This window comes from Dermacentor albipictus, chromosome 9 (assembly GCF_038994185.2).
Source record: "Dermacentor albipictus isolate Rhodes 1998 colony chromosome 9, USDA_Dalb.pri_finalv2, whole genome shotgun sequence".
Classification (NCBI taxonomy): domain Eukaryota; kingdom Metazoa; phylum Arthropoda; class Arachnida; order Ixodida; family Ixodidae; genus Dermacentor; species Dermacentor albipictus.
Window position 1 is genome coordinate 114,788,776 of NC_091829.1, and position 26,490 is coordinate 114,815,265.

Consider the following 26,490-nt stretch of genomic DNA (forward strand, 5'->3'; position numbering starts at 1 on the left):
TTTAGTCCATGTTATTTTTTTAAGAGAGAAGCACAGCTAGCTATCAGGGGTACATGCTTGCTTTTCTTGGTGTGTTTCGCGAAATCTGTCATGCCCATTGCTATATGGGTAGTAAACAGGTATATTTTGCTTTTCCGGCAAGTGAAACTGGTGTGCGACGAAGCATATCATATTGGCGCGTGTGCTTGTTTATCTTTCTCCGGTTACCGCTGTTCAGCGGCTAACCAATGTTAAGCGTTATAGCTCGGCGCAAGATGCGCCTGCTGATTTCGAACTCACGCGAATGTTATCGTTCAGTCTATATGTTTTGTATGTCCTCGCCGAATCTTATATAATCAGATTGCATGCGCGGCACCACGAACTGTGTAGTCGTTTCCGTATACCCCGCGGGCACCAGCGATAGCAATGGAAACTTCGACGAGTGATACATAAATGCCGACGCGTTTCACCGGCTCATGAGATTTCGAAGATTGCAGACTGTCTTCGCCGCTGTCATTGTGCTTTGAGCGTGACTTGCTTCTTTGGACCCAGGTTCGCCAAATAAACAGCTAAGTTACAGTTTTGCAACTGTGCTCTTCACCGTTACTACTACGTGACAATATTGCATGTGGATATTTCATGCCGGTAACTTGGGCGGTATACAATCGGAGCTTCGTCGTTTTTTGTTGACATATATGCTTATCCCTTGTGTTCTCAAGTTCGAGCAGTTGATTTTTTACGTGCAGGATTAGTAGATGGTGTACCCAAGACGCCCGTCCGGCTTTTTTTTTTTTTTTTTAGCAGACAGTCTCGCGAGCGTTGAGGATATCGGCGGGTGTTTTCCGCGTGAACAGAGACGTGGCGCGACCGCGATTTCGCTTATGTCCGTGTGATAATTGCGCTTCAATTTTGCGGGCAATGAGCTAGCTTAAGTACAGCTGTTGAGGGGCGCAAATAGTGAGAGCGCGACGTAAACTGCGCTTTGCGAACGCGTTCCATGCGCTCAGGCTGCGATTCCAATATGCAAGCTCTATTGTTGTGTCGGCGCCATGGCCTCTACAACTGCACCACTTCGGAGGCTACGCTAAGGAATTCGCTGGGTAGGGGGCTGTCTACGAATAGCCAAGAGCAGACGACGGCAGCCAGGTAATAGATTTCAAGTCACAGTGCTTTCGTACGAAACCTCAGACAGTGCCCGACAGCGGGAGCACGTGACTGTGACACGCTAATCTGCCAGGGTTTGTCAGACCAGACGGTTTGCGGATAGTCCGGTACTCCACGATCGAAGAGGCCCACTATAGAACAGTAAAGGGACGAGACAACGTGAACTCAACCGTAAGCTGAGGGATAGCCTGTGAGTTTGGCTCGTCGTAGGCGCCAAAATCGGTAGTGGCGTCCACGTCAACGTCCAAAATAAATTTCAACTGCGCCCCAGGGTGGCGTTCCGTAGGCGGAGCGTTCTGAACAACACCCCATTCCGCCATAACCTTTGCAGTGCAAGGCATTGAAGAACTGCGAGCAGCGTGAAGGGGGTCACAGGTGGCCTTTTAATGCCGATAACTCCACTTCTGCTGAATGCATTGAAGTACATTTGTGGCAAAGTATTTCTGAAATAATCTGTTTTAAGTCCAAAGCATTTCTCAACTTCGATAAAAAGTGATTCATGACCCCTTTAACAATTTGAGCCGTAGAAGAGCTAACACAGACAGGAAGACGGGCCTGCGTTCGGACCGGCAGTTTATATCCTATATTTCCGAAGCTTTAACTTTCAGCCGGCTTTCAAGCCGAATAACCTGCATTTGTTGTCAATCTATTGATTTTCTGTTAGATTTCGTCTGTTTTCTCTTTACTATAACAGAAATTATAGTGTGGCTTTCCTTTTTATTTTTCCGTTTTTGAGAATTCACCAAGTTTAAAAAAGCAGACCGCGCATGCCAGTTCACACTATTGATCATTTATGGTGTTTTATGACGCAAAAGGCAGGAACTACCTGACGCAATAGCGCCAATACCTATCACTATTCAAACGTTTGAACCCGATTGCTCGAATGAACGGGCACTATACACTTGCACAACAAATCGGAAAGCATATTTGAGGGACTAACGTTATCTTAGACTCACTTTTTAACAATTACCATACGTAATTCCCGTGTGACATTTTAATGTGCGGCACCTATTACAGAAATTAGTAATTTATACACAGATGGATGACTAACAGCTCAAAAACAATGTCTCTTCCAGACGGTCCCTTTGCCATCTCGACTAACTATAGCTGGCCAGCAGATAGCCGTACAGGGTCAAATCATCCATGACTTCAAGAACAGTACTTTCAGCAGCTACGCATCATATAGTGAAGGAATTTTATGCTGACAGTGCAGTGATGAAACTTTGGCAGTTGCATAAGCCCTTCTTGTAATACTGTTAACAGAGCTTTTAATGTAGGTACGTCAAGTGAAGCGAAAACATTGCCGTGTATGTGTTTAATTGTTTGACGATTCCTTGGTGACAAAGTGCTACAGTGCACGAGAAGAAATTTCACAGAATGCTTGCCCTGGCCGTGTTGATGGCGTCTTGAATGTGGGCGCCCGAACAAAATTGACGGAAATAAGGTGCCATTCACTGTAAGGCAAATCAATTGCGCGACCAGGAATGCGAGACACGAGGCCTGTGAAACGCCTTGCTCCCTCTTCCTTCTTCGTTTGCGGTTGACGCTGTGTCACTAAATGGCCCCCGCGGTAAAAAAACAACGCACTAATAGTTCCATTCGATTATTATATGAAAATTACAAATCACTAGAATTCTTTCGGAGAATGGTTATACCTCTGGGGTACTAAATGGTTCTTGAATCCAGTTTTATTATTTTAGTGAGACCTATTGGGACCACTTTCGTCTTCGGGACGAGAAAAAAAAACGAAAATTGAGCGCCTTTAGCAGATTCGCCCTGTTAGTTTGATAATACGATGAATACGTCATAATAATATGCGTAAGTGCCTTGATACCTTTGCAAGGCTCTCCAATGTCCCGTATTATGCTTGTTTCAACGTCAAGTTTGGTGGTACACTCTCGCGGAGCACATTACATTCGCATGGTCTAAACCGAGCTCCCGTAACATATTCGGATGGTTCCTTCAGAGGGCTCTGAGGCGCTCTCACCTTAGGCCTGCGAAAGCGTTCGAGAACTAGTGGAATTTCGGTCACGTGGCTCCTGCGACTTTCGCTGTAAGCGTGGCTTCTGCAGCGCCGGTATCGGGCGAGAGCCGTGGAGGAAAAAACAACTTTAGCAGAAAACGCCACGAGCTAAAATTGAAGCCACGAAAAGTCCGCCCAACACGTCTTCACGTCGCGGCGAGCTTTAGCGTTTTCCAATGTCAGGCTCAGCACACGGTCTTCCGAAAAGACAGCGCGTGGGAAAGCAACGCGCTGTTGCCAAACTCGGGCGATGAAAAGATGAAAAATTCGTACGTTCCAATAAACTATTCAAGTCGCGCGACCACACAAGTAGAAAACGGTTAGCAAAGAACCATAACAAATGCGCATCGGTTAAATCCTGCCGGGAACGAAGTACAGTGTACAGAGTCCGCCGAATGCAGGGTCACATGTCAGGCCGATATTCTGAGAGAGAACAAGTGAAAGGGACGGCTTCAGGGAGCGTTGGCTGCGAACGCTGCCTGCGTGACATTATACCCTCTCCTTAAATTAATTTCCCACAGTGCTCTGTCCTATCGCCCTCCTTTCTTGCTCATTTTTTGGGATACTTTCCATCATCTTCTGTTTTTTCCTCCTTCGATTCTGAACAGCAATCATGCTTCTCCATGATTGTTGTTGAAAACAGAAGCACTGACGCATTTGCGCTTTCGGCGTCCAGTTGCTATGGCGAACGAATGAACGTTCACTTTGAGCCAACACTTCGAACAACCTTGAAGTGTTGGTACGTGAGGCCACGTGTTCACGTGGCCTCACGTACACCATTTTGTTGTCTTAAACACAGCTGCCACAGTGCTGTAGGAGATAATCGGATCGAGATAAAGAGCCGCCTTTCTGCGTGCTGGTTGTACAGCAATGCGCCGGCCTCATTGACCGCACTGCATCGCGGCGACCTGAGCCGGAGCAAGGTAGAAACTAGCCCAATGTGTGACGCTGATGCAGCACCATGTACCTCGGAGTACGAGATCTCCTTGACGTGCTTCGCTGGAGCTCCAAGTCCGTGCTCAGAAGGGTCCCACAGCTGAAACTGGTTGCCTCCAATCGTTAGCGTGAAGCACAGCTGAGACTGGGGCGACCGTGCAGCCAGCCTGGCCAGCTTGTCCACTTCGCGGCTCTGGGCAGTCCAATAAATTCTTATTTTAGTTTCGAGGCATTTTGCCGCATTAGGCGAAATCAAATTAGCCTGCCCCTTCCCCCCCACACTTCGGTTTGGTAACAAATTTAGGTGTATCATTGCGAAAATTATTAGGTGTCGTTAGGCGCTACTAGTTGTAATTAAAGAAGTTACAACACTGGTTTCCAGGTTTCAAATTATATATGGTGAATGGTAACATCGCATAAAGGGAGCATTATGCGTTCCACTCCCATTGTAATGCAGTCGCCAAGGCCGGCAATCTAACCGACGGCCTCGCGCAAAGCAGTAGCACGCCATGGCCACCGAGCTAGCACAATAATTGGATCACGCATTACATCATCGTCAGGCTAATCTACGTCTACTGTGTGATGAAGAAATGTCCCAGTGACCTCCTATCTTGTATGTCTACGTCGGCGAAGTGAAAGCATCGAGCCACCGACGTTTTATATCACAACAAGCCAGCTAGTTCTCTGTTGTCCTGGATTCCAGCACACGGCACAATTTAACGACGTTTTCTCATGCAGCATCTTCCAATAGGCCCAAGTTTGCATTTTATTTTAACACCCTTACAGGTGCAGGAAGGGTGTTCGGTTTATCTCATAGCTGGCATCCTCCTCCTCAACCTCGTGAGTACAGAAAAAGAAATGTATGTAAGCAAACGAGTAACTGTTCTTAAAAAATATTTCACAATATTTCAGGAGCTCACGTTAAGGAATTGGTCATATAAAAAGCATTTTAAATCCAATAAGCTGCGTCCACAATCGTGGACGCAAGTTGAGGAAACATCTCGTAAGCTACGCGTAGTCATTTTCATTTTTTTTACGGGCGCCTAAGCTCCTCAGCTGCCTCATGGTGCCATCTCATTGAGTAAACAATGGTACTAAAAACGCGCGCGATTTTAATGCTTTGCTACTTTTCGCGCAGGGGTACTTGGCTTTAGAAATTGGCAGGGTAACATCAAATTTTTGACAAGGACAAGTCAAGTTTTTTTTTTTTTACCTATTAAGAGAAGTATACATGGTGATAGCTAAAAACACGACCAGAGAACTGCACAAAATTAAACTTTAATAACTTAGTGTGTAAACTCTCGTGTCATATTTTGGTGCGCATGACATGATCATAAATGCTAACAGTCCACAACTACGGCTTCTTTCATCGCAGGCTTGTTCTCGAGCACGAGGAACTTTTCTAACACTACGGCTAAAGTGGTGTCAGTCTCCGTTACGTAAAGACGCTGATGTTCCCCATAGATCCTATATTCAATAACATCATACGACATATGGGAAAAACGGGTTTTTGTATGGGATCACATATGCTTCATACAGGATTACTGGATATGGAAGTTATGGGGCGTATGAATTTTTTAATGGGGTTGGGACAACTAGGCAGCTTTAAGGGCGTAAAAAGTTTTCTAATGTATGTTCCTCTTTTTTCGGCACCCATCTTATCACTCCAGCAGAGCATCTCCCAAAGCATCACCCAATTTGAGTTCTTTCTCATTATTTCAAACGGAATATCAACTATGCCCACTTGCTTGCAGACCTTTACCGAAGTTTTCCAGTATCTTCATGTAAGAGCCATCATTTGTGTTTCCTTGCACAGTTCTTACCTTCTAAGATTTCTTTATATTCCCTAAGTTGCAACGCCACACGTCAGTAGTCAAAGAATGCGCATATGTTCGATTTTCTTTACACTTTAAGGGTACAATAAAGAAAAGTATTACGTTGAGCTAAATCGAAAGCTTGTCTATCTAGACGTCTATTATCGTTTTCTGCGTGCCAATACGCGAATGTTTTGCTTTTAATATTGCCACTGAAAGTCTCACTGCCGCTTTTGAATTTGTTTCTTCATTCTATTCTTCTTATAAATACTCATTTTCGAAGACACCTCTAATACCTGATGCCTCATATCAATATTCTTCTCCTTGCAATAGAAGGAATTTACATTTTTCTCCTAAATTCTCCAAATTTTATTCGAAATCATCTAGCGGCTGTCTAACAAGTCAGTTTCAGCGTTGCACTGCATTTCAATAGAGTCATTGGAGAGGGCCCAGAGCTGAAGCTCTCTTAACTAAATTTTTAATCATATAGAACGCAAGAGCCCCACCCAGACATGTAAAGCCTGGAAGCTCACGTTGGGCACGTGTGCTGTAAAGCAGTCAAGTACGACGTCAACAAACACGGAGTAAAGGCGTGCTCACCAAGAACTGGCCGGAGGTGCTGTTGTCGTACTTGCTATACGGATTCGACAACGTGGTTCGCTCGTCGGTGTGGCGGACGTGGCTCGTCGCGAAGCTCGCGAAGTCCACCAGCCTGCGTCAGCAACAAATGCTACGGGTCTCTCAACTCTACTTGTACCTGAAAGAGGAAATTATTCCCCACCCGACTGTAGCATAAACATACAATGGAAATCTACACGGGCTTCTCAAACGGAAAGGTTCGTTCTGGCCTGTGAATTTAAGTTAGAGAAACATTGTCTTACCTGAGCGGTGGCTCTAGCATCTAAGCTGACAATTAGGTTAGACGAGCGCTGGGTGAGGCCGATGTGATCGACAACTGGAAGCACAGGGATACTGAACGAGGTAAATCTGTTCTGCGGGCTTCCGCACGGTGGATGAACGATAATGAAAGAAAACTATTGTCCTTGATCTGACTGAAAGACCAATTAGGGAAACTATAGGGAACCAAAGTTAGCTTTATGTTACACTCGCGTGGATGATCATTTTCGTGATCGTGAAACGAGAGTAAGTCCAATTGCTATGCTGGGCCGAATAAATTGAGTTGTTACTGAAATAGATGATGTTCCTCGTTTGCAAGTTCCTCAGCTGATTGGACACGCAGTTCCGAACTGCATTACGGTCGCGTGCCAAATAATCTAAGTGGGCCTCATTTTTTTTTTTGCCGGACATGTTACGCAGAAAGGCTATTGATCACTTTATTAGAAGAGAACATCCTTATTCTGGTTTTAATCGGAAATCTCACTTTTTATATCGCCCCTAATGACGATAGAACTTCCGATACATTCCATTTCTGCACCTATTTCGTCGGCGAGAAATGGATTGCAATTGGAAAGTGACAAGCCTGCTAGCCGAAAATAGGCCGTCGGGGTGTAATGCCCATGACGCCGCCATACTTGATCAGGTTCAGCAGCTCGTCCTCAACAATTTTCTGCGTGCGGTCGATGCCAATGGTGAGGAGGTACTGTCGCTTGAATGACTTGCGCAGGGCCTGCGAGAGAAACAATATTACCAATAAAGTTTAGCTTGTAGAACCATAGAGCACGCGCCAGCTTGTCCGCTTTAGTCTTGTATACATTATATTAGACTTCGCCATTAACCATTCCAACATCAACTCGGAAACGCGCTTATGTAAACTATTCACAACAGATATGACGTCAGATGCAGTCGGAGCCGTAGGACAGTGGTTCATACGTAATCTGGCCACTAGTCTACGGGAAAAAAATATTATTGTTTTCTAAACCACCGTGTCATTAGACGCGAAGGAAAGCCCCCACAAAGTGCGAATACCACAAAATAACATTAAAACGCCGAATGAAGCACCAGCGTGTTAACTCCCCAGATGACGTTAAAGCCACCATCTCTCTCTTCAGGAAAAGAAACACGGTTTTTACCTTAGAATGAGGGCACGGTCACTTTGTCCAGAAATGTGGAGGTGCTATATTTGTGATCTACTGAAGGACTTATACAAATGATGGCAACAATTACCACTACTGTACCAGGACCTCCTGGTTGCTAACTGTAGGGATAGAAGGAAGAAAGTAAAAGTAACGGTAACGATTACTTCAGTATTTAACTTCAAGGCTCTTGCAATTCCGGCAAATGCGCCAGGATTGAAATATACCGCAGTACATGCGTGATTCAATAGTGACATGTCCCTGCACTGACAGTGCATAATAGACAGTGCGCTTGAGCGGTTAAGTCGCGTGAGAGTGAAGATGGTACTAAGACTTGTTCTGAAATTTTAAGGCTAAACTTGGGGATTATACCTCAAAGATTGTTTCAGATGCCTTTTCCAGAACAAATTATAGACACTCTATAGGTAGGATCTGAGCTACACTCAACGTATGTCGCTTCCCGCGGTGTTGAATCGCTCACGTCGTCGGCCCAGGTGATGTTTTGCGGTGTATTTTCGCATAATATGTCAGTGTCGCGTGAAACATAGGTCGATGGCGTAGAGAGACATAAGACGAGAACATGTACCGACTTCCATCTGGTCTCATTTCAAGAGGGACTAGGAAGAATATTAATAGCCCTGCGGGATTTACTGACACAACCAATGTTCACACGATAGACAACGAACACAGATTCCAATCCTCATAACGAGAACACATGCATGTGAACTTGGTTAAGACTACGACCACAGATAAACAATTACCTGTGCAAAACAATGTAAAACTAGCGTTCACGCAAGCATTCTGCACCGCTTTCAGAAAAGATCAATGCTTTCCTTGTCAAATGAGTCAAGTCAGTCATCCTAAACAAAGCGTCTGGCTTTGGTTTCATCCCACGGATTCTAACTTGGCGCCAATGGCAGGGTTATGGTGCAGCTGGCTACACTTCATAGGATACAGCCTTGCCATCGAGGCCGGCCCTCCTCTTTGCCCTATTGTCACTTGCACTGTCACTGAATCGCTTCACCAGACGAAAAAGAAAACCCGTGTCACTAAGCAGCACAAGAAGGAGATGTGTAACTAATTGCGAACTAAAGTATACCCCTCTGAATACACCTGTTCCTCGGTAAAAATGTGATTCGTCGTGCCTTGTTGGTCGTCATTTGTAAATGACGGCACATGACACGACGTACAGCAGTCACCGTGAATGGCATGCCATCTGCTTTGTGCGCGTTTAGTGATTCTGTTCGCGAACAAGATACTTTGTCGTTTCTTTTTCTACATTCTTTATCGGACAACGTTCAGCTTTAATGTAAAGTATGAATAAACATTTTTATTCATATCTTACTTGAAGCAGAACGTGCGCCGATAAGGGCAGGGATGAAAAAGCCATAACAGGTGCCGACTAGTATAAGGAAATTACTAAGGTTGGACGTATCTGCCACCACGCGGCAGCCTTATTGCCAATCCTGAACAGGAGAAGACATACCCTTGTTCACATATTTTTCTTCTTCCGGGTCCCGTCTGTTTTTTCACAATCCTTCCTGACTAGACGACGCTTTGTCAGGCTGTTGCCTTCATGAATGAAAACCAGCTCGCACAAGCTTTCATGCTACTAGGGATTGCTGAATCTCGCAATAAGGAAAAGATGCAGCGAGGCACGTGTTTCGCTCACCGTGACGATTTCGCTGACATTGTGAATGCTCCTGGGCAGGATGTCCAAGCCGTCCAGGTGGAGCCCATCGACGCCACTGCGGTCGAGCCACACCCTGGCATCCGAGGCGAGGCGCTTTGGAGGCCAGCCCGTGCGCAGCATTGCCTCCAGTTCGACCGAGAGCAGCAGTCGCACTTCAGCAGCCAGGTCTCGCAAGTGCAGGAACTTCTTGAACGCCGCTACGCCAAAAACTCGATCTACTCAGTTTACCGACTCGAAGGTATACAGTGCCGCAGTTTCCTAGCTTGCATTTTCAACCCAAGCTTAAGCCTTCAAGCAATCTATATGCGCAATATTCTATGTATGCTATAGGAGTGTCCTTACACCTCAAGAGTGCTAAGTAGCGATTTGAACGATGAGACAGACAGACAGACAGACAGACAGACAGACAGACAGACAGACAGACAGACAGACAGACAGACAGACAGACAGACAGACTGACAGACAGACAGACAGACAGACAGACAGACACAGATAGATAGATAGATAGATAGATAGATAGATAGATAGATAGATAGATAGATAGATAGATAGATAGATAGATGGATAGATAGATAGATAGATAGATAGATAGATAGATAGATAGATAGATAGATAGATAGATAGATAGATAGATAGATAGATAGATAGATAGATAGATAGAAGGATAGATAGATAGATAGATAGATAGATAGATAGATAGATAGATAGATAGATAGATAGATAGATAGATGGATAGATAGATAGATAGATAGATAGATAGATAGATAGATAGATAGATAGATAGATAGATAGATAGATAGATAGATAGATAGATAGATAGATAGATAGATAGATAGATAGATAGATAGATAGATAGATAGATAGATAGATAGATAGATAGATAGATAGATAGATATGCTCCTCGGACATCCCAAACGCGGAGAGATGCCCGGGGCTCTGTTTCTCACCAAGGTCGTAGCTGTAGAGCACGTCTTTGTCATGCGGCGAGTCCGGATTCACTTGGTTGGGCACACTAGCGTAGATGAAGTGCGTGCACACGCCGTAAGGGTAGACACCCGTGCGGTAGCGCGCAGAGAACCGGCACAACAGGTTCACGTTCGACGACGCTGTGCAAAAAGGAAATAGCATGCCAACAATGTGAAGTTTCCGAACGTTTAGTCAAATGATTTAGATTATGTGGTTTCGTGTTCAGAGCATGCAAAGTGGCTTGTGGAAGACACTACAGAGGGAGACTACAAATGAATTTCTATCGCCCGCATTCGATTACTGCGCACCAAAAGCAGCATGTGTACTTACCTGAATATTCATTTGGCGCGTTTTCTGTAGAGAAACAAGGACGCATTAATGTTAATGGTGAGAACACGGGGCACTACGAGCCGGCAGATTGCACTGTGGCTCTCGTCTACATTAACGGGTTTAAAGGTGTTTGTGTCCTTACCTTTTCTTTCGTGTTGTGTTTGTGGATTACACTGACTAACTATGTCAGTCGTACACCAACTAGGCTTTCGGCAACACTTTCTATGTCAATTTCCACTTGTCTTCACATAATGCATATCAGCACAGCGGTACGCTTACGTTTCTCCTTTGAGTTTTCTTCAAATGCCTTCCTGATGACGTCCATGCTCTCCTCTGCTTCTTCTGCACAGTTAAGATCAAAGGCAAGGCATCAGATGTCTTTGACAGACATAAATATCCACACCTGCCGCAAATTCCCGTACCATCTCAAAGAGGAAAAGATCATTCAAAATTGTCGAATTCCCATGTATCAGAAGTCCTTACACTTTGACTGAGTAGTACGTAGTATTAATGATACTTTCCGCGCACAACTCATTAGTGGAACCTCCTTGATCGACTGTCTACTAGTTATGTGTCAGTAAAGAGCAAGATTGATATACTGGCTAGTTTGTTGACATTCATCTTGAGAACCTTTTCAAGTTCAGCGAAAAGAGACACGAAGTCAAGACAGGGCAAGATGATTACTCATAACACAATAATTTACTCAACAGGCTTCACACATACGCACAAGTATGTGATAGCGCATGTGGGCAAAGCAAGAGTAACAAACCAAAACCATAACCGGTAGTTAATCTTGAAGAAACCGGAAAAGTAAACCCAACATGCACACCTGCTCACAAACAAGAAAAGCAAATCTCTTTTCGTGTAGCATATGGGAAGGGTGACTGACGCAAGCATCTCCTCTATTTTTGTAATATGATAGGCGTCTGGTAATCCTCGCGTAACTTGGTTGTTCCTTTAAAAATAATCTGTTTCATTAAACATGGAATAACACCTACACTCTCTACAATCGGCAGCTACATTTATTTTGGTATTTATTTATATAATTCAATACTTTCAATGCACTAGCACGTTATAAAAGGAATTGATTGTGAAAGACCAAATGTACCTAGATAAATGATGAAGTAGATACTCGAAAATTGAGAACTGAGGTAACAGAAGCTTAATTTTTTCCTTTAGCAATTATACATACCAAAAGCTTTCATGCACTAACTGGTGAAGCTAACGGCGAGTTCTGATGATTGTTGGCACAAATGTCCGTTTAACTTAGCCAAATCGAGAATGGATATGTATGAAATTGTGGTAGAGTATGCGGAGCCACTGATGGCGTTAACTCTAGTCTACTGAACATTAAAGGCATGAAAACTTTCTGCAACGGGTCTGGCGAGTGAGATTGAAATGATGATAATGATGATGACGATGATGGTGAAAAGCTTAATATTGCTAGCGCCCCAACGACCTCATTACAGCTCATCTTTCTGGCACGCAACTAATGCTCGTTGCATGTGCCCTATCAGGTGCTGCCGGTTTTCCGCAGATGTAGCTTGGGCCATCCAGGCCGGGCCAAGAAAGATGCACAGCTGTGATCGGGTGGTGGCGGTAAATATGTTTAATTTACCCGTACACGCGTACGACAGCCCCTCTTGGTGGTTACTACCTCGGGAGGAAAAGAAAGCGGACGGGGTTTTAAGGTGGGGCTGAGGGGTACTTGGTTCTATTGGAGCCAGATGGTGGGACATTCCTTAAGGTTGTGCGGTTCATTTGGGTATACCCCGAACTGCGAAAACAAGTGGTAGGGCCAGTACAGCCTTATAAGATTCAGATATTTTTTTTCCCACGCAGTTATGCTTGGAAACCGCGAATATCATAATATAATTAAAGGACATCCTGTATTCTGCACCAAGTGAATATACAGTTGAGCAGGTTGGTTCGACATAGTTACAATTTCGGTGCGAATGTACGCAATTAAACCAGACAAGAGAAAGCACTGATTATAAAAAAAGTTTTGTTGTCCGATTCTTCAGACTAGATTATGCCTTGTTCGCGCACGCTAAAAATGACTTCAGAAGGGTTCATTCAGCGCACCTTATGCTTCAATGATTTATGCGCCCAAGGATGTCCCCTTCTGCAGTCTGTTAATATGTAAGCATACCTTGGTAAATACCCCGGAGAAACCGTGTCTGTCCTGTAAGGCCTTGTAAATGGTAAATAAGTGCGTAATTGGTTATGACATTTAATCCTTATGATGGTGTAACTAGTTCATTGGTAGCGTTAGAATCGATAAAAAGTACTGATCACGTCGCCGTCACCTCGACACAGTCATTTGAAGCTATAAAGAAGTATAAAATGATAAGAATAAGTAATTGGTAGATGTGGTTTGGCAAAAAACGCGTTGTGCTTATGGTTAGGCTCAGTTTATATGGTCGGCATTGGGGAGAGGGGGGCTCGGATGTGCCGAGACGAGTTCTTGCAATGGCACCAACCAAACGTAAGACTAGTGAAACAAAGAAGTGGTCTAGGAACCATGAACGACAACGGGAATGTCGTAGCCGGCAGAATGAACAACGAACAAGAACAGCGACGGGAACTAGGAGATATTGAACAGGAAGAAAAACTGACGTGTTCAGAAGCGGATCGCAAACGACGTTATAGGGCGACGCTCGATAAAAAAAAAATTCTGAGAATGGTCTACTAATGCACAAGCATTCTTTGGCTCTGGAAAAAAGCGATAGGTTGACATGCTCAAGCTAGTATCATAAGTAAGCAAAAGCAAAGTAATCGCCAAGACAAAAAATGCTTACACATTAGCAGAGAATTCACATAATTCTGTCGCATTTATTCTATGGGTATGTCCTAGGTCTCTATACACAGCAAAATGGAAAGATAAACATCAGTAACCAGCCAGACGCTCGGTCTTGTGAGGCCTATTGGTTTGTCAAACCTTTATGCTAGAATAACAGCATGGCGTGCTTACGACTATTAGCTGTTTGGTACGATAACAGCAGGATTATCTGATTACCACGGGCCTATAAACGCTGCTGACTTGCCTTGGATGTTCATGCCTTCCTCGCTGGGAGCGCCCCGCCCGCTCACTGTAGAAGAAAGAGCACGTCAGAGGAAGTGCAGCATGCCGCATTTTCTCTTCTTTTTTTATTAACTACTCAAATAGCATTCATCTAACATAATTCCATATGCGGGTAGTGTTAACGTTTCGCAATGTATGCAGGAATGTTTGTAGTCGCAAGAAAAGAGACTAGATAGATCCATCGGAACCCCAGCTTATCCTTAGCTTCAAAAAATATGCAATCGGCAAATTTTGTACATTGCATAATCAAGATTGTCAGATATTCGCCTGACATATATGAGCTGGTCGACTGCCTGATTTATTCGCGATCAGTACGAACAGCTGTTCAAGTATGCAATAAGTAAGGCGTATCCCTTGTACCTTTGCACACGGTACAGATAGATGGTGTGAAATCATGAACACCATCATATGAAAGAGCACTCTTAACTACATGGAGACGGCGAATAGATTCAGTTGTTTGAAGTAATGCATACTGAAATTGTTCTTTACTGAAGCGTGCAACAAGTTGCGCATACTGAAGAGGCCAAAAAATAATGTCTCACTGGGCCGTTTCTCCTATGAGACTAACCAATGTGTTCATATAAGCAGTACAACGCTAGAACGTTACAATTCCAAGTCCACAAGAACATGCAGCATAGTTATTATACGCAAAGGAATATTTGCAAAATACCGAAGTTGTTAAAATTCGTAAGTAAACATATTAAGAAAAAAAATGGCTGTGGCTTAGGTAAGGTTAAGCCCAGGATGCGAAGCATACTAGCCTTTATTTTAGTTGTTGAACCACTGTTTAGCCTGGTGAACTGCTGTTGCTTGGCTATATTTGGTTCGGCTAGACGAAGAAACAACTCATGCATTACTTCTTCGCCTTCAAGAGTGGAACGTGACAGCGTTCCCGTCGACCCGCCAAGGGGTGTAAGACAATGGGCTACAGGGCAGCGACTACGCGCCCCGCATTGGACGCGGTGAGCGTCGAGCAAAGCAGCGTTCGGCGCGGCAACGAAATGTGCGCCTGAGCAAGAGACGCACGCCTTAGAAACAGCGCGTTTCTAAGGCAACACCGCATTCACTAGAGGCGCTTTTGTACCGCTTTGAAGCGTTGTACTCGTGGCTCAGTGGTAGCGTCTCCGTCCCACACTCCGGAGACCCTGGTTCGATTCCCACCCAGCCCGTCTTGCAAGAGTTGAGCCAAAGCCACTTCTCCTCTGTCGTGACGTCACGGTGTCACGTGATTTCATGGTCACCGCCGCGCCTGAGGAGCTGGGTTGAGCCCTCGTAATATGCTTCGCATAAAAACGTTTTAGCCCCTAAAATCTTAACACTTACCAGAAATTATTACTCTTCAAAGAAATTTCCAATGTTTTTTTCCGTATTTGGGTAAATTAAAACATTGCTCACCACTTCCTACACAGCCGTTTATTCTTGCTTAGTTATATCAAAACCGATCGTTTGATGTCCGCCAATGCAGCTTACGTTGTCATGGCGTGGAGACGCGCGTGCATGAGAGTTGCCTTGGCGCAGCTTGATGATAATGTTTCTGACAGAGATTTTTACGGTTCGGGTCCTTTTATGCGAAGCATATTACGAGGGCTCAACCCAGCTCCTCAGGCGCGGCGGTGACCATGAAATCACGTGACACCGTGACGTCACGACAGAGGAGAAGCATGGAGAAGTGGCTTTGGCTCAACTCTTGCAAGACGGGCTGGGTGGGAATCGAACCAGGGTCTCCCGAGTGTGGGACGGAGACGCTACCACTGAGCCACGAGTACAACGCTTCAAAGCGGTACAAAAGCGCCTCTAGTGAATGCGGTGTTGCCTTAGAAACGCGCTGTTTCTAAGGCGTGCGTCTCTTGCTCAGGCGCACATTTCGTTGCCGCGCCGAACGCTGCTTTGCTCGACGCTCACCGCGTCCAATGCGGGGCGCGTAGTCGCTGCCCTGTAGCCCATTGTCTTACACCCCTTGGCGGGTCGACGGGAACGCTGTCGCGTTCCACTCTTGAAGGCGAAGAAGTAATGCATGAGTTGTTTCTTCGTCTAGCCGAACCAAATATAGCCAAGCAACAGCAGTTCACCAGGCTAAACAGTGGTTCAACAACTAAAATAAAGGCTAGTATGCTTCGCATCCTGGGCTTAACCTTACCTAAGCCACAGCCATTTTTTTTCTTCGTACAATCCTGCCGAGTAACCGTACAACCGTTCTGTGGTTTGTGAGTCTCTCGCGAGCTATACCTAGGCACAGTAACGCGGTCAAAACGTTATTTCTTCCTTCGGTTTTTATAATTGGCACAGGCACCTTGTCTTCCATCGGCTTAATTTTTCAATTATGCTGTTCCAGTAAATTGAAATAGGCAATAATGATCGCCACCCCAACGACGACTAGAAACAACAGAGCCCAGCTTGAACCACTTACCGTCTTGATCAGTGCTGGGCACTTAAGAAGGCATAATACAAGTAGGCAACGTTATGTGTCAATGTGAATCCTAGTTATAAAAATCCTATAAACGCAAAGTGCGTTGATCCGCGATTGAGCGATTGAAATGCTGAAGTTTGGTCCGCATGGCTGCTCGTGCTTTTCGCGCCCCCGGTGGGCACCAACGCCATCAAGTTAAGGCGCTATATGATGACGATGAAACCGTGGGCCTTTGTGACACATTATTAATGCATTTAATCCCAAAACAATCACCCAGCACTCGCTGGTGGTGCAAAAAGCGCAGATTGCCATGCGAGAGTATTGTCACATTTTAGTCTCTTTGCGTTGTATATCGACAACTGCCCTCCACCACATGATAGGCAAACTTCAAATTCTATCACATTTGGACCACTGTGCATTATACATGGGTAATTGGCCTCCACCACATGATATATCCAACGGTATTGTCTATCACATTTCAATCGTTCTGCATTGAAATTGGGGAATTGACCTTCACCACTTCATCACTATAAGGCAGAAAAAGTAGAGAAAAGGTCGCATACTGGTCTATACTGCAAAGGTCATACTGGTTTATCTCAGTTTAATTACAAATTTGGTGCCGTCAAGGAGAGGATAGGAGCCTGTGTTCATCTCATCCGCTTGCTTTACCGAGGACCATGTGCTCGGACGTCATAGAAATCTGCGCGGGCGGCGAAAATCACGCGAGCGTAGCAAGCTTTTTTCGTTGTTACGAGTGAGCACTGAACCCTTGTTCAGAATGCTTACGAAGACGACCTTTGGCTGGTGTAATACGGTAACCGTGTACGACCAGCATGATCTGAACAATGCCGAATATATGAGAGTGCGTGAGACATCATATATTGGAACTCGCACAAAGAAACAGGGAACACCAGCAAACAAATACTAGATCTCGTGGCGACGAACATCCTCCAGCGTTCTCGGAGGCCGTCGTTCGAAACGGTAAAACCAGGTGTATATGAAAATTGATCACCTGCAAGCGCTCAAGCTTGACTGACTTTCTACGAGTACGCGTGCGACCAAAATAGTTGGCCACAAGTCCTAAATGGGGTTATGAATTTTTCAATTCAATTTTTATTTCCAGAAATACAAAGTGTTCTGGTGGATACCATAGGCTAAAAGCTGTTGGAAAACAGCTTGACTAGGCCGATGGTCCATTACAAGGCATACATGGTGGTTGCATCAAAATTGTAACATTGTTAGACACTCAGAATAAATAAATTACATAAATGCACAATAGCAAGACCGAAAATAATATAAAGACTAAGAGAAAAAAAACATAATTAATACATAATTGATACATCAGAAAAAATGGAAGTATGTGTGTAAGGGTTAATAATAAGACTAATACAAGTCGCTCTGTTATAGAGAGTAGATAGTACAGACTAAAAAGAAAAAAAACACCCATTCGATACACCAGAAGATAGAATTACATGTGTATGGGTTACAATATCAGTAACGCGTACAGTTGCCTCTGAAAGAACGATAAACAATCACTGATCACCTGTTTACAAAATGCATTCGCAGTTCCTTCGATGAAGAGGTATATGTACCTTTATAGTTATTTAATATATGTGGTAGATTATGTTTTAATGACTGTAGGCTATATTTATTTCGAAACCACGGGACATACCATGTATCACTATTTCTCGTATTGGAAGAATTGAATTTTGGTGTCAAAGATGCAGTAGACACTAGGAAATTTTTGAAGGCAGTATTTGAGAAATAAAATGAATTTAGAAGGCGAAACGTGTAGAAATATTCTATTTTTATAATTTTATGCTTTAAGAACGCTGGCCGCGTTGTCTCCAGATAACCCATGTTGTCAATGCGCCGAATCATTTTCTTTTGCAAAGAAAGGATTTTCATGATGTTTGTCTTTCCTGTAGTCGCCCACACTAAGCTACAGTAATTTAAATGGGAAAAAAATAAGGCATAATAAATGTTCAGTTTTGCTTTGGTTGGAAGAAGACGCCGACATCGAGACACAACGCCTATGATAGCAGACATTTTTGTGCAGATATTTTCAACATGTTTATCCCAAGTAAGGTGCGAGGAAAAAGTGACGCCTAATATTTTATGTTCATCGACAATTTGCAGTTCTTTACCCGCACACACTAAGGTTTGATTACTAGTAATAACTTTATTTTTTGCGCGAAATAACATTACTTTTGTTTTCGTAGGGTTTATTTTTAGGCAATTAGCGACTGACCATTCAGATAGCTTATTGAGTAGAAAGTTACATTTTTCTATTAATTCTTGTGAATTCGGACCAGAAATGAGAAGATTAGTGTCATCGGCATACACGATAAATTTTACAGTTGTATCAATATTAGTAATGTCGTTAATATAAAGGTTAAAAAGTATAGGACCTAGTACGCTCCCTTGTGGCACGCCATTTACTAAAGGAACAAAACTTGACTTTTCGTGTTTTATACATACTGATTGTTTTCGATTAGTAAGGTAAGACTCAAATAATGCTAAAGGAATACCTCTAATGCCATTCTGTGATAATTTCCATAGCAAAATTTTATGATTTATACAATCGAATGCCTTACTGAAATCAATGAATAGAGCCAATGTGAAGAGATTTCTTTCTATGTTTTTTAGTACATGCTCCTTGAGTGTGAGCAAAGCAGTTTCTGTTGACCAACCTTTACGAAAGCCGAACAGAGCACCAGGCTTGTTCCTGTATCCCGAGCTAATGTGCGTCGGGGGCGTTCCAAAAGCAACATAAAAGTTTGAAGTAGCGTGTGAACTTCGTGACAAGACTGTAGTGAAACGCAAGGCCTACGATATGTCGCGATTGAAGAAGCATTGGTTGAGTGACAAAACACAGAATATGTTCGACGCTGGTGTAATCCGCCCATAAACCTCTGTCTTCGTTTCTCCGGTCACCATTGCTCCTAAAGAAGATGGCACATTTCATCTATGCTGATTGCAGGCAGGTCGGCAAACAGACTGATTTACTTCCATTTCCAATGCCATTTATCGGCGAAATAGTCGATGAGTCCGGAGCCTGCAAGATATTTTCTTGCTTGGACCTGTGCAAAGGCTTCTGGCAAGCGCCATCAGAGAAGGCTAAAAAGTTTTCCGACTTCGTGGCACTACTCCACGTATACTAATATTGCAGGCAACCTTTTGGATGGAAGAACTCACCCGCATGGTTTCAGAAGATTAAGGATGTTCTACAGCTATATATTAGAATTTTTTGCAATGTTTACATTATTGACAACGTTGTGTATTCCAGGTTTGAGTGGGAGTGCACCGAACACCTGGCGAAGGTCTTACAAGCAATAAGCATTGCAGATCTTAAGATAAATGACAAGAAGAGTGATTTGTTTCAGCCGAAGGTCATTTTTCTCGGCGTAGTGTTCGACGGTGCTACCAAAAGTACCAAACAAAAGTCTATACATAGGATTTCTACACTTACAAAGACGCATGACCTTCCTTCCCTGCGAGTTTTCCTCGGATTAGTACGCCACTTCAGGGCTTTCATAACGAATTTGCAAAGATGACGAAATGCCTGACCAAGTTGACAAAAAAGGATGTTCCTTTTATTTCCTCCAATGGTTGTGAAGTAGTCTATCCAAAACTAATGTGCCGCATATCGTCTGACCCAGGGCTAACTCTATCTGACTTCAGTCTGCCAATCGAGGTGAACACAGATGCATAACAATGTGTTACAGGGCCAGTGCTGTATCAGAGAGACTGCAGTTCTCCACTAAATTGACAAATTTGGGTCGTGGGGCACTATTCGTACACGTTTAGCACTTCTAAGCTCTACTATAGGATGGAGAAAGAGACACTTGCCGTCCTCATGGCAGTGGGATACATTAGATCAAAGATAGAGGGGAGAAAATTCAAATTGTATACGGACGATCACGCTCTGACCTACCTCCTCAGTAAGTCAGAGCCAAAATAAAAGCAGCCCTGCCAGATAAATGAATTGTAGGAGTACGATTTCGAGGTTATTCACCGGGCAGGCAGCCAGTGGACGGATGCAGATGCTTTATCTTGACTGGCGGTCCAAGTTCGAAACGAAGTGTTAAATGTGGCGAAACTATGGGAAGGATGCGAAAGTCTGCAGTTTGCAAATGAAAGGTTCAAGATGCCGGGACCCTGTTTCCAAAAGTGGTCCAAATGTGTCATGACAGTCCCGACGCTGACGGTCACAATGCCTTCTGGTCAACCGATAATAAGCTTCTACAGAGCTTCACGTAGAATAATATGAAGAAAGATGTACACAGATATGTTCGGTCATGCAACTTGTGGCAGGTCAATAAGGCAATCTACCGCCCACGACCGCACGAACTCGTATTACCGCTTCACTAAGACGCACAAAGTGTGTCTCACTGAAGGAACTGTAGCTAAAATACGTCGGTTTTCACGTCGATACATTGAAAATGTGTCGACGTGAAAAACCGTACTCAAGACTGTTGGTACATGAACAGTGGACAGTTAGAGTTTACAGCTGTCAGCAATGTCCTTCCGTATGACCCCAGGAGGCGTGCGACTTACAAGAGGGGGAGTGTAAGGCAGAAGAAGAGAAAACGTTGGGAGAGAAGACGTGGATAAAGCGTAAAAAACTAGGATGGGTACCTTGCCATACTGACAAATCTCAGTTTTTTTTTTTTTTACAATAGGCAAACGGTAATTTATAACAGCCGAACGCGCGGAGACTACGGGGCAATGTAGAGAGGACAGCGGGTTGCGAGGGCTGATTGTGACGAGGGTAAGACTGCCCATGAACCAAACAATGTCTTGAAAAATCCGACGACCATCAAGCGCCTATTTCCCAAAAGCCGATACGCAGATCGGTCCCTATGGACATGATTGAAGTCGTGACTGTAGGTTGGCTTGCCGAGGATTGCTACCTCAGATCATGCTTCCTGGCAGTATTTGTTTTTATTCCCTAACGGCGTGGCGTCTCTTCTGAATACCACGTCTCGCCAGTGCTGCACCAATGCCAATTTTGCAGTGAAACTGTTAGTGCAACGCCATGCAAATGCACAGTAGCCCTCGAAAGCGTCACATGCCAGTTTCCACAGCTTTCTTAAAGTCTAAAAAATCCACAGTGTTTATATGTGGAGAAAGTGCAACAAATATTGGCGGCAATATGCAGTCAAGTTCGTAAGCGTGCCTGTCGCTTAGGGGTTAAATCAAAATTGCTAAACCCTCGTTTATCGCCCGTTTACAGCTGTATATGAAATGCTTCAAAACTTTCTTTGCTTTCCTGAGAGAGCCAAGATAACCTATACTTCATGTTTTCAGCAAATACGACCATTTTATGCGGGACGTGTACCGGAAGTTCAAAATGTTAAGGGTAATTAGGTGCTTTGAAGATATTTACTCAATACTCGTCTCAAACCTAATTTTGTACAATGACCAATGCATCTAGTTGCTTTTGCCCGGTCTCCTCGGTTAACTATGCTAGGCACGGTATTTATATTATGTTGAAGTATGAATCATGTTGTGAAGGACGAACGCTGAATGCGGATGCTGATATGAATAGCTGTGCTAACACGTGTCAAACATAATCCGTTCTTTTGTGTTACGTCATAGGCAAGCAACCTATATATATAGTTTGCTGTCTCTGAAATGAACGTTGTTCTGAGGTTTCTCTTTGGCCGTCTCCATCACTCTCTCACCCGCTACAACAATGGCGACGAGGGTGACCACCCTGCGGGGCCCCCGCTACGAACAGTGGCGTCTCGGTAGCGCTAGGAGTCTTGCTGGGTACTGGAAGTAATCAAGTCTACGGAGAGTCGGCGCTCATGCAACTCATGCAGTACCCTGGCTACGAACCTCGGTACCCCGAGTTTCGACGAAAATGAAGATGAGTGGGATATTCACTTGGCTCGATTGGAGGCATTTTTTAAGCAAATGATACTAAGACAGACGATAAGAAAAGGGTGAGCTTGGTTTCGGCACTGTCAGCGAAGATGGTAGGCATTCTTGCTTGGCATTGCGCCCCCCCCCCCAAAAAAGTAAATGACCTCAGCTACAAGGAAGCCACTAAGGAAGCTATATAACCACTATGCGCCAAAGAACAATGAGGTGTCCGCAAGTTAAGGGCTCTTTATAAGGGACCGGGCTGCAAACAAGTCTGTCCGGGACGATGTTGTTGAGCTACGCAAGCTTGCGGATAAGTGTAACTTCGGCACCAGTTTGTACGGCATCTTACGGGACCGCATTGTTTGTGGCATCCGCAATCGTTCGGTGCAGCAGATGCTGCTTGAACAAACTGAGTTCACACATGCCCAAGCTGAAATTCTTGCCAGAGTGGCAGAGACAGCCGCACTGGAAGTAAGCGCGATGACTAGACCTGATAATGAGGCAGCGGTGTGCATTGTCGCGAGTAAATCGCGCCGATATCAGACCTTCACCAAAGATAAGCAAAGTCATACTGAGTGCGCACGCTGCGGAAACTATGATCACGAAGCAAGCGACTGTCCGCACAAAAGGGAGCAGTGTTTTCCCTGTCGGAAGACTGGTCATTTCGCAAGGAAATGCCGCTTCCAATTGGGGCTCCGGGTGGGTCGCAGGCGCGATGGCGCCGCTAACGCAGCTCATTATGAGAGCGCTGTATCCGAAACGGAGGAAAGCGATATTTCAATAGTCTTCGCATTGCAGGAATCGCGAGAAATGTTTGCTCCAGGCGTTCTGCAGAGTTATCCGCTGTGGTGGCATACCCTTGAGCATGATTATTGACACGGGATCACCGTTTTCTATTATCTCCTAGGAGGTGTATCTAAAGCACCGTCTGAGCTGACCACGCTTATTGAAATGCAAGCGCAAGCTCAGCTGTTACTTGGGAAAGCTACCCATTGTCGGTGAACTGAACCTTCAAGCCGATTTTGCGGGGAAGACTGTACCTGCCACACTGATTGTTATAGGCTGTTCGGGTCCCAGCCTTTGCTGAAGGGACTTAATCCAAGCGTTTTCGTTTTTGCCGTCCGGTTTTCTCGCTATGGTTCAATCGACGTCAGCAGATCCCGACAGCCTCAGGACCGAGTTTTCTGCCCTTTTTGAGCCAGGACTTCAAAGCATTCAGGGGCCACTTGTGAAATTCCACATTCGAGAAAGCGCTCAACCAAAGTTCCACAAGGTGTGGTCAATACCTTATGTTCTTCGTGAAAATTGGAAACTGAGCTGTACCGTTTAGTTGAGCAAGGCATATTATCGCCCACAGCACATTCTCAGTGGGCGGCGCCAATCGTACCAGTACTGAAGAAAGACAGGTCCCTTCGCTCCTGCGGCGATTTCAAAACCACAATCAATGCTGCCTGCATAACTGAGCAGTACCCTTCACCAAACATTGAAGACATTTTCGCGTCGCTAGGTGGGGGATCATGTTTCACAACACTGGACCTTAAGAATGTATATAACCAACTACCTTTGGATGAGGAGGCGAGGAAGTTGGTCGAGATATGCACTCACAAGGGATGGTTCTGCTATACGCATCTTCCGTTTGGAGTTGCCTCGGCTCCCGCGATTTTTTCAGCGGTGCATGGAAATGGTCCTGGCCGGTCTTCCAGCCGTGCAGGTGTATTTGGGTGATATATTGATAGCGGAACGTCAAGACGGTAATAGCTCAGTGCTCCGGGATGTTTTGCGCAGGTTTCAAGAGAATGGTGTCAAGCTGAAAGCCGAAAAATGCCATTTTCGCAGACCCAATCGTCTATCTGACCCATCTCATTGACAAAGATGGCTTGCATCCGCTTGAGAAGAACCTAGCAGCAATACGCAACTCACCACCGCCTACGAATGTGAGCGAACTGCGCTCGTTTTTGGGGTCTGTTGACTTATCACCGGTTCTTGCCACACATGTCAACGATGTTCGCCCCGTTGTATCTTCTGCTTGAAAAAGAGGATCTATGGCACTGAGGAACGGCACAGGAAAATTTATATCTCAAGGCTAAACAAACCCTTCTGAGTTCGTCTGTTCTGACGCGTTTCGATCCCAACCAACCAGCGCGCTTGGAATGCGATGCGTCACCTTCGGGTATAGGTGCCGTAATCTCGCACCAAACTGGGAAATTGGATAAGCCCATTGCCTTTAGGTCACGCACGTTAACAAACGCCGAAAAGAATTATTCTCAGCTCGAGAAGGAAGCGCTCGCACGGGGGGGGGGGGGGGGGGGAGGGGCAGGGTTGGAGTAACACAGTTTCGAGACTACCTGCTCGGCCGCGAGATTGTATTGGTCACGCACCACCAACCCCTAATAGGACTTCTATGAGAAGATCGACAAGTGCCCCCAAAGGCGTCGGCACATATTCAGATATGGGATCTGCTTCTAAGCCAATATCAGTACCGCATCGAGTACAAGGTCGGCAAGGAAAACGCTAACGCGGACGCACTCAGCTGCTTGCCCGTGCCGATAACAGATGCTTGTCGATCGGACACCTTACCAGAATACGTGCTGCCTTCAGAGACCCTTGACAGCTCGTTCGTGCCAGCGGATGCCATACGGGCGCTGACGAATGGAGATGAAAACCTCATCATTGTGCAGCACTTTGTACTTAATGGATGGCCTAAACGCTTGTCACCGTGTCACAATCACCTTCAACCTTATTTTTGCAGATGACTGGAGCTGCCAAGCGTAGAAAGCCTGCTCTACTGGCGTCATCGCATCGTCGTAACCTGCAAAGCGTAAGTCTCCATGCTCGCCGAGCGACATCGGTCACACCAGGGTGCATCTGCGATGAAAAGACTGGCTCGGACGCTGTTCTGGTGGCCTGGGTTGGATGGTGAGATCGAAAGCCTTGCACGTTCGTGCATCTCGTGTATACAAGCACAGCCAATGCCTCATCGACAGGCTCCTATCTGTTGGCCAGAAACGGGGACCAAGTGGTCAAGGCTACATATTGATTATTGATACTAAATGGATCGAAGCACTTCCCGTCAGGTCAGCGGCCACAGAAGTCACTCGCGCAGCTTCTCGAATTGTTGGCTCGTTTTGGTTTGCCGCAAACAGTTATATCAGATAACGGGCCTCAGTTTGCAAGTCGGCAGTTTTCCCAGTTCATGACTGTCAACAGCATAACTCATCTACGCAGTGTGCCGTGCCACGCACAATCTAAAAGTCTGCAGAGCGTGCGGTCCACACAATAAAGGATGGCCTTTTACGCACTCGATGATGAACGATCTCGAAACAAAACTAGCGCGAGTGCTGCTAGGCGATCGACGTACTCCACTACCATGCGGCAAGTCTCCTTCAGAGATGCTGCTGAAATACCAAATTCGTTCACGCTTGGATACTTGTGTCCCTTCTCTACCATGAAGTTACTCGCAGGCAGCCTCCCAGATTCCAATCCGGCGACCAGGTGTGGGTGCGCAACTTTGGCCAAGGGTGGCGATGGCGTCCAGGCGTCGTCAAGAGCACAGAGGGTTCACGGCTTGTAAAGGTCGACACTCCAGATGGCCTAGCCAGGCGTTACTTCAACCAAATTTTCCGTCGTTTGCCTGTGTCACTTATGGCCCAAAACGCGGAGGCTCCCTACTCGCTTCAACCCTGCCCGGACAACAAGAATTGGCTGATGTCAACGCCAGAAGGCCGGTGCAGTCCGGCCGCTCCAGAACCAACTGGCGCCGTGCCTGTTCCTTCGACAACACCGCCAACATCCCTTACAGCCGAACAGGCTCTATGTACCCCTAGTCCGCAGGTCTTACGGAGGTCTAACCGACAACGAAGACCCGTGCAAGGACTGCAATTTTAAAAGAAAGTGAGACGTGATATGAACTGCTATGCTAACAAGTGTCAAACATGATTCGTTCTTTTGTGTTACATCATAGGCAAGCAGCCTATATATATAGTTTGCTGTCTCTGAAATAAACGTTGTTGTGCGGTTACTCTTGGGCCATTTCCGTCACTCTGTCACCCGCTACAACAGATGCCGTTTCGGGCATTTACATCTCTTGTATACAGATACTTATTCAACAGTTCCACAGTTTGATACCCCCGTTATCCGCGATGTATGCCGGGTCGTAAAACACCTGCACAAGACACCAACCTGA

At 45.2% G+C, this 26,490-nt stretch overlaps 2 protein-coding genes across 2 annotated transcripts in view; one reads left to right on the forward strand and one right to left on the reverse strand.

The window, feature by feature from the left end:
- LOC135913555 (acidic mammalian chitinase-like) overlaps positions 1-26,490 on the reverse strand; it is a 53,303-nt gene that overhangs the window by 15,626 nt on the left and 11,187 nt on the right. The window contains exons 5-12 of the mRNA XM_065446069.2: positions 13,986-14,030; positions 11,218-11,280; positions 10,939-10,962; positions 10,590-10,748; positions 9,622-9,839; positions 7,449-7,543; positions 6,517-6,628; positions 4,134-4,295 (exon numbers count right to left, since the gene is read on the reverse strand). Of these exons, the coding sequence (XP_065302141.2) occupies positions 4,134-4,295; positions 6,517-6,628; positions 7,449-7,543; positions 9,622-9,839; positions 10,590-10,748; positions 10,939-10,962; positions 11,218-11,280; positions 13,986-14,030 (878 nt within the window). The remainder of the gene's footprint in view (positions 1-4,133; positions 4,296-6,516; positions 6,629-7,448; positions 7,544-9,621; positions 9,840-10,589; positions 10,749-10,938; positions 10,963-11,217; positions 11,281-13,985; positions 14,031-26,490) is intronic.
- Positions 25,136-26,192, forward strand: LOC139049795 (uncharacterized). The gene is made up of 2 exons (XM_070525594.1): positions 25,136-25,244; positions 25,759-26,192. Exons 1-2 carry the CDS (start codon positions 25,136-25,138, stop codon positions 26,190-26,192), a joined length of 543 nt encoding a protein of 180 aa, XP_070381695.1.